The following is a 14,980-nucleotide window of genomic DNA, read 5'->3' as shown; positions in this document are numbered from 1 at the left end:
ATGTGATCAGCTTTTTTTTCATTACCAGGTAACATCACCTGTGACCAAACCAAATTCTAAAAGAGGAGTGTCATCTGCAACACCCACTCTAAGTACAACAGATATATCAACAACGCAAACTACAAGAGCAGTAAGACTCCTGTTTCATAAATATACTGAAATATTTGATGATTTTTTTACAGAGCAGTGCAGTAAGTGTTAAACCAACTGAGAACAGTGTAGAAGGTGGTTTGTCCACTGGTAGCACTACAAAACCGAAAACTATCGTAGATCTTACAACTGACGATGGAACTCCTCTACCCGATAGTAAAGAAATATCGTTCAATAAATTGCAAGGGAGGACATTTCCTTCTTTAGTGGTCGTTGCGAGACCACACTTAAGGGCTAGTGATGTTAATAGTGATAGAGCAAAGTTAGATTCGAAAGTTAAATCTGTTTTAATGTATCAAGCTGCAAAATCTACGGAATGGTATGTTATTATTTTTATCAGCACTATTTGTATGTAATTATTTTATGTTTAGGTTAATTCAGCAAGGATTGATAAAGTCTCAACAGACTTGTTCTGCGCACTCATCTAATCAGCTGAAGTTGGGCATGTACAGTGACGTAACGAAGTTCCCGCATTCCGGTGGATATGTATGGATATCGGAATGTTGCCCGCAGAGATTTGTATCAGTGTTTAATGGGTCAATTTTTGAAGGAGCTCCTCATCCACCATTAACTTTACTGAAAATTTTGTACCATTGGGCCTGCCAAACGAATATTCAAAATGTCACACAATGGGTAAATGGATGGATGGAATATCATGGACTTTTTAATCATATGAATATAATTTTAGGTGAAAGTAGATAATTTATATGTAAAAAGCATTTACACGTGGCTAAGAGCTGTGTGTACCGCAGCATTGCAGTCACATGTAAGGCAATTAGGAGGAGCTCACTCAAAAGTTGAAGTGGGTGTTATTTCACTTGGAACTACATCTCAAGATGGCAATTCCCGTCAAGTAAAGGTATGTTTGAATTAAAGTTTTATTTTATTTAGTATTAGAATATTAACTATTATAGGTAGAGGTTCTGGGTGTATTGGAAACTGCTTCGAAGTTAATACGACTGCGAGCGGTAGAACCATTAGCCGAAGGAGATAGAAACTATAGAAAGAGATTTTCTAAAATACTTGAACCTTTGAATCAATGGGTACATCCTAGCACTACCATAATAACCGATCTAACAGTCGACAAAGCAACGCTGAACTCGATGGGATTCACAAACGTGTTACAATCTACGTCCTCCGAGTCTAACGCATCCAATAAAACGATTATGGAGTATTTGAGGAAAATTGTTCCTAGAATGTTCCAGAATACGCTTTCTTTACTTTCTCGGTAAATAACGAAACATATATAGAGAAATGAAAACATGTGTTGACGAAATGTGTTTAAACTTATCAACAGGCAAATTATCCAACAATTTTTGGACGAATTAGTTTGGCGCGAATGGTTTGGAACCACGTCGACGCAAGCGTTCGACAATCTGGTGGCCCATCTTGCTGAACTAACTCGGTACGAGTCGAATCAAAGTCTGATAATGAGATTGAATCGGATCGCATCGAATCCGTTCAAGAACTGTGGAATACCGAATAAAAATAATGTGTACACACCGGCTCCCATAAACCCCGCACCTAAACCAGTCCCCGTGGAAGCAGCGATAAAAAAACGTAAAAGGTATGTTTTTTGCAACAAAGATATAGTCCGTTCAATAAAACAGTGAAGTCACGTCATCTAAGTTGATGACGCCAAAACGACGCAATGCTGACGCGTTAACTGTGAGTTTTAGTTTCTAATATAACTCTGATATATGGCTCTGATATAACAAAATTCTAAATAAAATAATGAAACAAAAGTATTAGTTATTTTTACTTTAGAGTACATCTAATGCATATATTATAGAAGGGCTTAAACTGCAATTAATTATCAAACAGTTTGATTTGAACAACACGTGTGATGTAGAGTTCTAGGTTTTTTTTTTATGTAGGAGTATCCCCTGGAGGCCAATTCTATATCCGAGTAATGTATTTTACTTGTATTGTACAAACACTCATGTATATTCTGAACAATTACACACATATCTGTGCACGTTAATCTTTCGCGCTCTACAATACAATTTCCTTCAGTTATCATACATTAATTATCTACCTACCTTTAGTTGTTTCCACTCTCATTACCCTCTCTTCCCGCATTCAAAAAGAATCTAACATTTGTTCACTATTTACTTATTTATCAATTCCTTCATTAATGTGTCTGAACGAGTGTATCCAAACTGAAGGAGTTATTAACCATTCCTGTTTCCAGCATGAAGAACAATATATCTGCAATGATTTATTAATAAATGTTATGACTGATAAAACCTAATCAATTGTTATTTCAAGATTTACCTTTTTCTCAAAATCCCATTCTGAAATATCCATGTCTCATCTCAATATACAATTTGAAGTAATAAGTCTTCCTTGATTTTATTATAGGCTTTTAAAAATCGCATTTTTTAAAAGCAATATCTGAAAGTTCCGTTAGACTTCTTCATGGATTGTCTTTACACTTTTTAAATCTTATATTACCCAACACTGTATAAAGGAATGTTCTAGTTAACAGTTTCCTCCGAAATAATTGTATTAAATGATGTATTATATTTCAAAAAAACTACTCACTGTTTTTATACATTTCATATATTTAATCTCTGATAGAGCTATCGCCAAGCTGATTTTGATTCATCACCCGCTTTGTAGGAGGACGGTTTCTTTTCGGTTAATCCAAGATAATATTTACCATTTTTTAGGTATTTTAGTGGCCATGTCCATACTAATATTCAGTGCAGCTGTAACACACTAAAACATATTTTCAATAAAAACCTCAGTAACTTAATATTCAACAGTAAAATTCTTACCTCTCTAACATATTGTACTGGCAAGAGGGGGCCTCCATTATCTCGTCCCTGTTCTGTTCTGTCTGGCTTCGACATTTTCAATCAGAGTAATAATAAACAGCGATTTGAAATGTATTAAAACAAGCGAAGCATTAAAACAACGTTTATAACCTGTAGTTACTATAACAAATATTTTGAATAATTTTGCAGACGTTTGACAAGCAGGCGATTTTCGTAGGCTGATTCGGTTAATGTTCGAACATAACAGGCAGCATTGCATCTGTTTTTAACTAGAATAAAATGAGAAGTTTCCTTCTCTGTCGATATTGTCTGATTCTAAAATGAATTTACAAATTGCGACAGACGTGAGTTCACTGTTATTTTCAATAGCCTATATGTGGTGTCTCAAAGGAAAGGTTATATTTAATCGTTTAAAAATGTAGGCAATAAATCAAAAACATTTTTGAATGAAAAATTGATTATTAAAGGGTCACATTTTTATTCATAAGCATCTTCAAAAAACTAAGGGTAAAAATTACCGCCAGGAAAAAGTTTCAGTGCTTGCAATTCGAATTGCAACATCAATATAGTTGAATAATAAACATTGAAATGCGCTCCATTATCTGTTTAACAAGTCTTTGTCTGGTACCCTGGGGCTTTATTTTTTATACTAATTAAATGTTGCAGTAGTGTAGCGTTAAGTTTTTGTTCTATTCTTGCGGTAGTCGCGGGTTCGAATCAATCCTGCTTGGGCATGGTTGTAAATTTATGTTTGTCTTTTCAACCCAGTTTCGAATGAAAGAGATACTTTATGAACGAATATTTCAATCTTTTACGAGCTATATTTACCACACTCACTGTATTAGTAGGTGTAGGTCTACCACGGGATCGCATGGACATCTAAACAAATATAAACTTTCTTTTACAATACCTTGCATGAAAATAACTTCGAATCAAACTACTATATTTTATCGAAATATTACAGAAAAGAAACGGAATTACCAAAAGCTTCTCAGCCAGTAACACCGGAGGTGAATAGGCCACCGAAATCAACCTCACCAGATGTACCAGAACAGATGGTTCCTTTAGAAAATTATTATTACGGCACTATCGACAACTATCCCCCTAAAACTAAAGTCACTCTGAATATGAAGTGTCCGTATTGCAAGGAAATGTTTAATAACAACATAGTACTAATGAATCATCTGTTTAAGCATGCTCACAATGTTTCTAAGGACGGTCAGATGTGTCGATATTGTTTAGCTAGTGTGCCAACGGCCAATGATTTACTTAAACATATCGGTAGGTCATATTATTTCGATATTTTATTATTGTGATTTATTTTGGTTAATATATATTTTTTAAAGCATCATCTCATCCTGTCGAAACGAAACATGATAACGGATTTGTTTGTTTGATTTGCGAAACTCAATATATGAATCCATTTGTTTTGGGAAAACACATGTCCAAAGAGCATTGCCCTTCCGAATTACCATATCAGTGCGGTACTTGCGGTTACAGGTAAGTTTGCTTTTAATTTTCATGGTCATCTTTTATGAATTATGTTCTATAGGTGTTCTAATCATAAACAAGTAATTGATCATTTTTACAAACAACATGACAACGGACCTACGATTCAATGCCCATTCTGTCTTAAATCTACTACCGTTTTTTCGTCGTCTCGCAATATTGTACAGAACATGACCTATTTCTTTCAACATCTGCAAAAGCACCAAAAAAAGCAATTTGCCCGCAGGTTAGTATTAGTTTAATGTTTTCATTCATGAACTCTACATGACCTTTTGGTAGGTGTGGTAAGTGCAATCTTTGGTTCGTTCAAAAGGATGTGTTGAAGGAACATCAGATGAAAATGCACGTATCACAAAGAGGCAAAACTGGTCTCGTGCCATGGTCGGCCCCAAGAAATGGTGTTATGGTGCCGAAATCAAAAATGGATAAGTACCCCTGCGACGCAGAAGGAATAAATTTTAACACCCTCTATTTTAACTTATCCAAGAACTTGAAATGTAAAGAATGTAATTTACCGATGGATAACCCAAAACACTTTCCGTAAGGCACATATTGAACGTTTCCAATTAGAATAAATCTTATTATTATTATTACTGTAGGTCCTTTGAAAGTTGCCAGAATCCCAACTGTCAATACTCGACTTGCTGTTCGAATGCAATGCAAGAACATAATGCAAAATGTAGTAAAAGCTTTCAGTCCAATATTCCAAACAGTACACTACCCTATGAAATGTTTTGCGTTTGCGGTTATAGTAGTGAAGATGGTATGTACATTTTGACAATAATTAGTCTCAGTGTTAGAACTAAAACCACAATAATATTTTCCAGGTAACAAATTGGCAAAACATTTGGCGATATGCGAAAGAAAATCGGCATACCCTTCCGTCTCCGATGCAAAAAGTGCCTCTGTTACTCACAGTATGCTGGATGTACTAGGATTAGTTCGAAAGCCAGAGGAAGCTGACAAGAAACAGGCCTTGATTTTGAGATCTGAAGACTCTCTCAGTGAGTCCTCCTCACACAAAGAAGAGAAGATACCAGTCAAGAGAACAAAACCGGCACCCAAAAATGCCAAAAGGTTCAAATCAGATGTTACAGAAACTAGTTTAAACGCCTTAACAACTTCTGAAGAAACAACGAATTTATCCCAAGATATCAAAAATACAAATCTTCCTCTTCAAGAACCTAAGCAAGAAATTAACTTGGTTAAGGACCAGGAATCAGAAGAAGTTAAGGAAAAGCCGCCAGATTTATTGAAACCTATCAATGATTTAAAAGAAAACAAAACTAATCAAACAGAAGATGTGGCCAGTTCTCTAAAAGAAGAGAAGCCAGAAATAACTAGTGTATGCCCAGAAAAACCGACATGTAGTAAAGAATCTATAAATGAACCACTTCAAACAGAAGAAAATGTTTTAACAGTAGTGGATGTAGAAAATCAAGAATCATCGCAAAATAACTCATTAATTGAGGATGAACTGAATAGTGACGTGTTAAAAGAAATTTCAAATAAACCTGACGAAATAGATACACAAAAGTCAGTGTCTGCTACTAATAGTGTATCAAAAGAAAATGTGGAAATATCAGATAATATTTCTAGTTTAGACAAGAAAAATGATTCTAGCGTTCAAGATGAAATAGTAACAGAAGAAAATGAGACTGTGACCGAAATTTTACAGGATGCGGTTGATGTTAAATTAGAAGAAGAAACCGATAATGATAATTCTGAAAATAAATTAACTAAACCTTTAATCGAAGAGCAAGAATCAAACAAAATTCAGGAAGAAAAATCAGTAGAAGTGATTAGCGTTTGTTCGGACTTGTCTGAAAGTGTACAAATCAATGTATCCCCAAACGTAGTGGAGGTTAAGGAAGATGCTGATGTTCCTGATGAAGCTTCTGTGATCAATGTCGAAATAAATCCAAACGAGAGTGACATTATCAATAAAGATAGTATCTGTTCACAGAAAAAACAAGATGATGACCTGGAAAATTCATCTAAAGCTGAATCGTTAGTAAGTATAAATGATGAATCTCTGAACGATTGTGAAGCTCATGTCAATAGTAGCAATTCCGATAAAACCGAAAGCGATGAAAAAGCTACTCAACCTGATACTTCTGTAAAAGCTGAAGAATGTTCTAGTGTGAAATCTGAAGAACATTCTACACCTGAAGTAGTAAAACAGTCATCGGATGATGTAAGTACTGAACCATCTCTATCAGTAAATGACCCTCCTATTAAAATTGATACTAACTCTAATGATTGCATAAACAAATCAAGTACTGATAAAGAGGAATGTCAAATAGCTATGGAAACTGGTTAATCGAGTGTACGGTAAATCAAAGATCAAAAGAACTGGTTGAGTAGTTGAATCCGAACAGATTACTGATACTTAGTGAGACTACTTGGTAAAATAATAAGGGTTTTTGAGGAATTCAAAATGTGCATTGATTGTTGAATATGAATGGGGTGAATCAGCTGGTTTTTGGACTGTTTTAATTACTCAGACAATTGATGTAGTTTTATTTCTGAATCGAATTTGTACAATTAGAGAAAAAAGATATTGTTATTTTATTTAACAAAAAAAATCATATTCAGAGACCAAAGGAAATGTCCTGCTAACCAGTAAAATTACCCTATAATGAAATTTATCGAAACGGTATCCTCAAATCAATCCCAAATAGTTTATTTATAAACAAAGCTGCATGTTCTACAATATTGCTTAATATACGGATGGAAGTATTTGTATTTTCAAGCAATATTAGAAAGTCTATAAGCAGCTGTTGTTTTTTTTGTTATTCATCTGTTTTTCATTTCTAAAATTATACATATTGCTTTGACATTTTTTATCACGGCATTTTCATACTATTTTAGTTTGAACTAAATCTGATTTAGTATCACATTTGTTTTGTATGAATAAACATTTTTAAATGTAAATACGAGAGTAGTTAATAAGAAAAATATGATTTTATTTGATTGTAGTGACATCTACATGTAAACTCTATTTGTAATATAATTTAAAAATATTTTCATTTGTTGTTTTTATTGAAATTTTATTGGATACGTTAATCTCAAAAAAAAACTATCAACTTTATTATTTAAAACTATATTAATAGACTAATTTGTTGAATTCAAGTTATAGTGTTTTATTATCGTAGCCTCCTTCAAGTAGATAAAAAAAGACATCCAAATATGTATTCCACTCAAGTTTTATTTCTATATATTTTAAAGACACGTATACGTATAAAATTTGCTTTCTAATGGCCCAAACCAATATTATATATGACGACATCTACCTACGCCTTTAAATAATTTTGGTAGGGTCATCTATGAACGCTTTTGGAAATATTTTTTTACCTTATAGATTGCTGTATGTAAAACATAGATACAGTGCCATCTCAAGGTGAATTAAGGTAGCTTATAATTTTAAAAGTCTAGTAAAAAGATTATATCCAATTTAAAATTAAAGAAATAGGTTATAATAAACAAACTATGAACAGACAATATCCATACAAACATTAAAAATGTTTCGTATATTAGCATAAAACAATGTTTCAAATACGAAGCTAAAAGAATATATACCACAGATGGCGCTATTAAATTTGAAATTTAGTTTTATCCTTTTTTAAACTTACGATCAGCTGTTTCGAGGACATAATTTGATACTACCGCTATCTGATGTTACTTTTCAGAAGTTAGAATTGACGGATGGGAGCTTATGTCACCAATTCTGAGAAACAAATTCACTTGTATTTAAAATGTATTATAGAAAATGTATGCTTTGTGGCGAAAAAGAAAGCGCAACTATAAGTCTTCATAACTTTCCACGAGATCCACAAAGGTAATAATTTTCTTTCCAATTATTTTTGTCTTACTACTATGTTATTAGAAAAGCGGATTGGAAAAAAGCATTGAATCTTAAAGAAAGTGACCTGTCCCCTAGAAATCGTATTTGTTCTCTTCATTTTACAACGAAATCTTTTGTCTATGAAGGTAGTAGATGTTTAAATCGGAACGCAGTGCCTTCACTTAATCCATCGTCAAGTCATAAGGTATCATCGTCAGGTACTTAGAAAAATAAATAATTAATATATATGATACATAATAATATATTTTAGAAATTACTTCTATTGATTTTGTTGATGTTGATTCAAATGTAATACCAAAAACGGATATTTCAATTCAAAAAAATCAGTTTTCAAGTTTACAGTCTATTGAAGCAACGCATCTATCAACAATATTGTCAAATAATGAAGATATAACTCCAAAGCCGTTGCCGCCTGTGTCAAGAAATCATTCTGTATCAAATAGACCTAACGTAATAATTATATCAGCGTTTTATTCATATATTGATATTTACTCATTTTATTTTACATGATGGTTTACGACAACATATTTAGGACAAAAAACAATTTAAGTCTGATTTCAAGATTAAGTTACGAGCCCGTAGTGGAAAAAATCGTAAACAGATTTCTAAAAGCTTCAAAAAACAAACGTTGCAAGACGATGTAAGTGGAACTTTAATGTTAAATAATATCTTATAATATTATAGTTTGACTTTATAATAAATTAACTAGAAGTTTTTTTTGTAGAAAGTGACTCAAAAGCCTAAATTAGCCTCTAAGAAATCATTTAGTAAGATAAAAAAAGTTTATTAACTGATAAAATATTAATTAATATATATATTTTTTAGAACAAGAGGACGTTTTGACAGGTACGAGTTAAAATTTGTTTTCTGTTTTAATTTCTAATCTGTTGCAACCTATTTTTAATATCGTTGAAATTATTCTGTCTATTATGGTTCTGTTTAGTTCATGTTTATTTCATTACCAACTTATTTCATAGATAAAGATGACATTAAAAGTATACCCACGGAAGTATCATCTATACAGTCTAGTAGTAAGTATAATTTATATATTTATATATAATTGAAATAAAATTTTGTTTGATAGATCCATTTATTTTCAAAAATATTACTGAAGAAAATACATCATCAGAGATCATCACCAGTGGTAAGCAACATGTAACTAATAATATAAAACCAAACAATATTTTTCTATTGTTTTGTTTAGACCTAGAGGGATTGGATTCCAAAAATGTTCCGCTATTATCACTAAATGGTAAATGTGTAATTATTATCTTTCTAATATAAGTTCTAATATACATATTTTAGATTCAAATAAACCAGCATGCCAAAATATTCCAATACTACAACCACTAACTATCAATGGTATCAAAATATTTTTACATTTAGTTATAATCTATAAACAGATGAATTATTTTTTTAGATAAAATGGGACAGGGTGTAGATCATTTGACACAGATCTTACCAACTAGTAATGGTGAATATACAAAATATCATCAAAATATATACATAGTATTAATATATAATTTTTTTTCTTTCAGATCTAGATTTTGTCTCAGAATCATCATCAATTACTGCAAATGGTAAATATATTCATAAAAGTCCAGATCTTACACGTAGTTTGAATCTTGAATGTTGGGTGGAGGATTTAGAACCCTGCCAATTAGCAGTGTATAAAGAAAGGAAACAGGCAGAGGAAGAAGTAAAAAATCAAATCGATGATTTAATTAAATCTTGTCAATTCCATTTCCTAGCAAAAAATGAATTTGTTACAGCTATTGAGGTATTTGAAAATACACAAAATATAATCAGAGGTTGGTATTGTACCTTGATATCTATGGCCACATTTAACAATCTCACAGTGTAACATTTTTGGCAAGACGGACATAATTTTCTCATTTAAATAATGAAAATTGAAAGCACTTAATGATTATTTATCAAATAGTAATAATGTAATAATAGAAATGAACTTTTGTAGAATCACAGTCACATACAAAATCAGAATCAGATTTATCAATTGTACACAGCACGGATAAGAAACGAAACTTTACCAATATGGACACTCGTTTATCATTAAAGAAACGAAAAGCTATAGCATGTGATAAGAAAGAAAGTGTAACACAACCGTCACCTAGATCTATGTTAAGTAAGAAACCACTTGATCAATCTTCATCGATTACTTTATCAAAGCAATCTGAGGGCGAAATAAAAGTAATTATACATAAAGGATTTTACATGATATGCTTAAATACATGTACATTTTATTGATAGATAACACCGGAATATATAATCAAGGAACCATCAGCGAATAAAACATATTCTAGACATTATGGGAAAAAATCAGCTGCAAAATCAGTATGCATTTATTTTGTATCTAAAACTATGTTTAAATACAAGTTTATTTTGTTATAGAGTGATACATTTAAAAAAACTACTGAAGAAAACATATCCAACGTAGCTAAGAAAGTTCATGATAATACAAATGATGCTGTTGGACAATCTACCCTAGTACTAGATAGAAGCGAGTCCCCTTTGTCATTAACTGCAAGTCCATGTATGAGAATCGATAATAATATTGATGATCGATCAGAACTGGATTCTAAAATTAATGAAGCTCTGTCATGTAGGCCCGCAGAACTTGTAGTTTGGTAAAATTACTTTTAATTTTATCACTCATAAAACAAATTTGCCCTTTACTCGTAGGTTAATGAAACTCGGTTTATTAAAATCCGGACAAATCTGTCCAATACATAATTTCAACGATTTAACATTGATTGTCGATGATGATTCTCTGTCAAGATATCCAGATTCGGGTGGATACGTATGGACTTCAGAATGTTGCCCGCAAAAGTTTATGTCAGTTTTTAGTGGGTCGATTTTTGAAACTGCCCCTCATCCCCCAACTGTCATCTTAAGGCTGCTTTACCATTGGGCATGTCAAAGTCATATAAATGAAATTACTAAATTGGTATGGCCGTTCGTAATGTAGCTACATATATTTTTTTTGTTAACGTATATCTTTATGCAGGTTAATGTTAATGATGTGTATGTTAAAGGAATGTACACATGGCTAAGGGCAGTCTGCACAATCGCTACATTTTCGCATATAAAAATGTTAGGTGGAGATAATTCCGTTGTTGAAGTTGGACTAATTACCCTTAAACCACCAGGTCGTGGAAAATATTTTATGGTAAACTCATTTAAATTCTATTATATAATTAGATTTTTTAATGTTAATATTTAAACAAGTGCCTAATTATGATTATTTCTTGGATTATTTAGTTAATCCAGTAGAAAACATCCAATGTTGTCTTTTTATGTCCAATGAACTCAGAAAATTATTTTTAATCTGTAAAACTATAGTGACTTCCGTCCAAAAAGTATGACAAGAGAACAACGCCAGACATGTTTTGCCCCAATTGATTACCTATTTCTTCCCATATTTTTTAAACACATTTGATTTTTCACGTAATTAACGATCCTTTTCGCAGTTTCGTCAATAACTTTCTGTAAATCAGATAACATTTTTTACTATGTAAGATTGTTAATATGGTATGATATGATCAATTGTTGATATGGTGTCGTTCATATAAATGTGTCTATATGGAATAATCTATGAATTTAAACATTTCTTCACTACTTACATGGGTTGTAATACTTACATGTTGTTTACTTACTTGGTGAGATGATGCAGTGAGGGTCACGGCAAGTGTACGCGGGATAAAACTGCCAGACGCCGAAACCAAGCAAATACTATTGCAGTTTTCGCTTGGCAGTACAGCTGTATGCAGTAGACTTGGTACAATGACAATTAATACTGCACTAATAACGATTAAATGGAATTTAGTTCTAAATCTGATTCGAAAGACGAATTCAAATCGGAAATGGTAATGTTTATCTCCCAGATGGCTATGGTAAAAGGTAACTGAGAAGTTGTATCTAAAAAAAGAAAGACTCGTGGAGAATTTACTTTAATTAAAGAATTTAATCCTCATGTAGTCTACACATCTCGTATTATACAAAACTTAACGAATCCACACATATTCTTCTTCCATTTTTAAACTCTCATCGTGACTTTAGGTGAAAAACTGTGACAAGGACACTGCGTCACCTCACCAGGCTGCGGCCCATTTTGCCTCTGGCCTAAAGGTGTGCAGAGCAGGAACACACACCGAAGATATATCTCATGAATCTATAGTGGCTTATACCAGCTATATTCGTTTTCCACAGAACATACTTTAGCAACCAGTACATAATATATTAATATTGTTTAAAAACTATTATAGCAGTTAGATAATTAGATTTTGTGAATAGAGACAATTAATTGTTTGTTATTTCACTTTTTAGGTTGAAGTATTGGGTGTTTTTGAAAGATCCTCCAAGTTAATACGATTGCAAGTATTCAAATTCAATACTGAAAAGGACAAAACAGTTAAATGCATCAACGTGTTACAACCACTAGAAAATTGGGTGCACAGTAACAGTACAATTGCTATTGATGAATCTTTAGCGAAGAACTCGTTGCACTATTTCGGATATACCAATGTGATTCAGTCAGAAAATGCAAACAAAAATATAATGGATTATTTGAGGAATGTAGTGACGAAGATGTTTCAAAACACGCTATCTGTTATTTCACTGTAAGTTCTAAAAAAGCACCTTTTTATATAAATATTCAGTTACATAGTCAATATAATTGATTCATTAGCAATCACACACATGTCAAATCAATATTGGTACAAGTTCAAAGTGGTTTCCTTTCTCAATAATACACTTATCTCCTTCCACATTTTAATCACTTTTATCATACTCTTTAGGAATATTATATAAATATTTGTTGGGCTACAAAATAGCCATAAGCATAACTAGCATCGTGATTATCGGTTTAGCTGCTGTATGGGATGATATGTTATTCCAATTACCTTTTTTGATATTTTACTAAAGGTAAAGGAATATCCTTGTATTCATGTATCCTCCATGTTCCAGGTTAGTAATCGGTAGGTCAGAGGCGCTTTTGTTGATAATTTATAATTTCTACTTATAAACATTCTCGTAATATTGATCCTACTGGCAAAATGTAACTTCCAGTTCGTACTTCATATTTAAGAATTCGTTTTTCATAGTTAACTAGATGTTTATATTCTCACTAATGCAAGCTTAACCTCTGTTCAAGAAAAAATGGAATCAATTATATTGAGCCTGTAAAAAGGCGTCAGCCAAATTGTTACAAATAATTATTTAATATTTCCATTAACAGGCAAATCTTCAAACAGTTCTTGGACGAACTAGTGTGGCGTGAATGGTTCGGCACTACATCAACAGATGCGTTTAATAATCTCGTTACCCACATTGCTGAACTAACTAAATACACATTCGGACCCAGCCTTATTGTAAGACTGAACAGAGTTGCCTCAAACCCCTTTAAGATTTCATTTGCAAAGAAAAAGATAGTAACTGCTCGTTCTGTTCTGAATCACATACCAACCTTAGAAATGGAAACAGAAGTATCAAATGGAAACAGGTAACTAAATAAGATTATATTACAACTATAAGTTTATTATTTTGTTACCGCGAAATATATACCAAATATAAGCTTAACATTACATTGTTTTAAAAACATTGCGCCCAAATAAAATAAAAGTATCGTTATATAAATAAGTCTTTATATAAATGCAATATAATAATAATCAGATATATATGATAGATAGCTTATTAGATTTATTATATATATGTATATCTTCATTGTAGCTGTATTAGACCGGAAGAAAATGCAGAGTCTAGCAGTAAACCCTGTGATGTGTGTATTTGTGGATATGCCAATAATGACTGTAATTTATTTAAAAGATAAGTATAAGTATATCAAAATTAAGTTTTATTATTTTCAGGTAATAAAATGGCCCAACATTTAACAGTATTCGACGAAAAGCAACATGAAATTCAAAATGAGTCTTGCGAAGTGAAAAGAGCGAAGATTGATTCGAAAACAGTTAACATCATTAACTGGAATCGGCCTGTTGATTCAGAAAATAATTCGGTTAATAAAATTATTGGTAAATCAATCGACAGTTTTACCAACACTGCATCTTCTGAAGAATCCCAATCGCTAGAAGACCAACAATTAAGGTGTATTAAAGTTGAGCCAACTTGTGATAATTTAGATAATTAACGATTTGGTGGATGATTAGATTCTGATTGTGAAGAATCGTCTGAGACTGATTAAATTAAACCTTCATTTCTTAGTTATATTGCCTTTGAGGATGAATATTTTAAAAAAGTAAAAAAGAGGGGAAGTTAAAGAAAACTTATATATCGTATTGAAATTTATGATTTTAAAATATTTTTAATAACATCATAAATCATAATGGGACCCCAGAAATAGTCGACCAGTTATTAGCATGATTTTTAATTATTTCTTTGAACTTCGTAATAGAGTACAAATGTTTTTTTTATCAAAAGGAATATGATAAAATAAGTTAAGTGTTATATCAGCATACGCAAATATTTTCTAATAATATTTTTGTTTCAAATAGATTTAAATTAAAATAAAGGCATTTTAAAGAAAAAAGTTTTTATTTTTCAACTTGAAATAGGCTTACAATTAATAACAAAGTTAGCTATGCATTTATTCAATTGTCACCATTACTGCATGATTGTAAATGACGTTAGTTCAGAA

The 14,980-nt window shown here is 31.9% G+C and overlaps 2 protein-coding genes across 6 annotated transcripts; both read left to right on the top strand.

Moving 5' to 3' along the window:
- The first annotated feature begins 34 nt into the window (after positions 1-34).
- LOC143202851 (uncharacterized) lies at positions 35-7,474 on the top strand. The gene is made up of 12 exons (XM_076414713.1): positions 35-130; positions 183-469; positions 522-783; positions 839-1,009; positions 1,065-1,378; positions 1,448-1,717; positions 3,898-4,214; positions 4,280-4,433; positions 4,486-4,668; positions 4,722-4,982; positions 5,042-5,205; positions 5,270-7,474. The coding sequence occupies exons 2-12, from the start codon at positions 441-443 to the stop codon at positions 6,763-6,765; spliced, it is 3,621 nt and encodes a 1,206-aa protein (XP_076270828.1). The 5' UTR covers positions 35-130; positions 183-440; the 3' UTR covers positions 6,766-7,474.
- A 626-nt stretch (positions 7,475-8,100) lies between these two features.
- LOC143202830 (uncharacterized) lies at positions 8,101-14,872 on the top strand. Of its 5 annotated transcripts, none has more exons than XM_076414673.1 (21): positions 8,101-8,283; positions 8,332-8,507; positions 8,561-8,760; positions 8,843-8,950; positions 9,035-9,077; positions 9,136-9,156; positions 9,288-9,341; positions 9,395-9,454; positions 9,515-9,562; positions 9,631-9,672; positions 9,731-9,784; positions 9,849-10,121; positions 10,286-10,518; positions 10,579-10,662; positions 10,720-10,955; positions 11,011-11,275; positions 11,336-11,497; positions 12,655-12,947; positions 13,565-13,828; positions 14,056-14,135; positions 14,193-14,872. In XM_076414673.1, exons 1-21 carry the CDS (start codon positions 8,201-8,203, stop codon positions 14,471-14,473), a joined length of 3,060 nt encoding a protein of 1,019 aa, XP_076270788.1. In that variant the 5' UTR covers positions 8,101-8,200; the 3' UTR covers positions 14,474-14,872. The 5 variants fall into 5 exon arrangements, with proteins under 5 accessions (XP_076270788.1, XP_076270791.1, XP_076270787.1 ...); XM_076414676.1 differs by having other exon boundaries at positions 9,616-9,672; positions 9,849-9,890; XM_076414672.1 differs by having other exon boundaries at positions 9,616-9,672.
- The last annotated feature ends 108 nt before the right edge of the window (positions 14,873-14,980 follow it).

The sequence above is a fragment of the Rhynchophorus ferrugineus genome, unplaced genomic scaffold (assembly GCF_030347505.1).
Source record: "Rhynchophorus ferrugineus isolate W39M unplaced genomic scaffold, kcgeb_rfMv2 rfM9, whole genome shotgun sequence".
Taxonomy (NCBI): domain Eukaryota; kingdom Metazoa; phylum Arthropoda; class Insecta; order Coleoptera; family Curculionidae; genus Rhynchophorus; species Rhynchophorus ferrugineus.
This window is presented reverse-complemented; position numbering and strand designations above follow the sequence as displayed.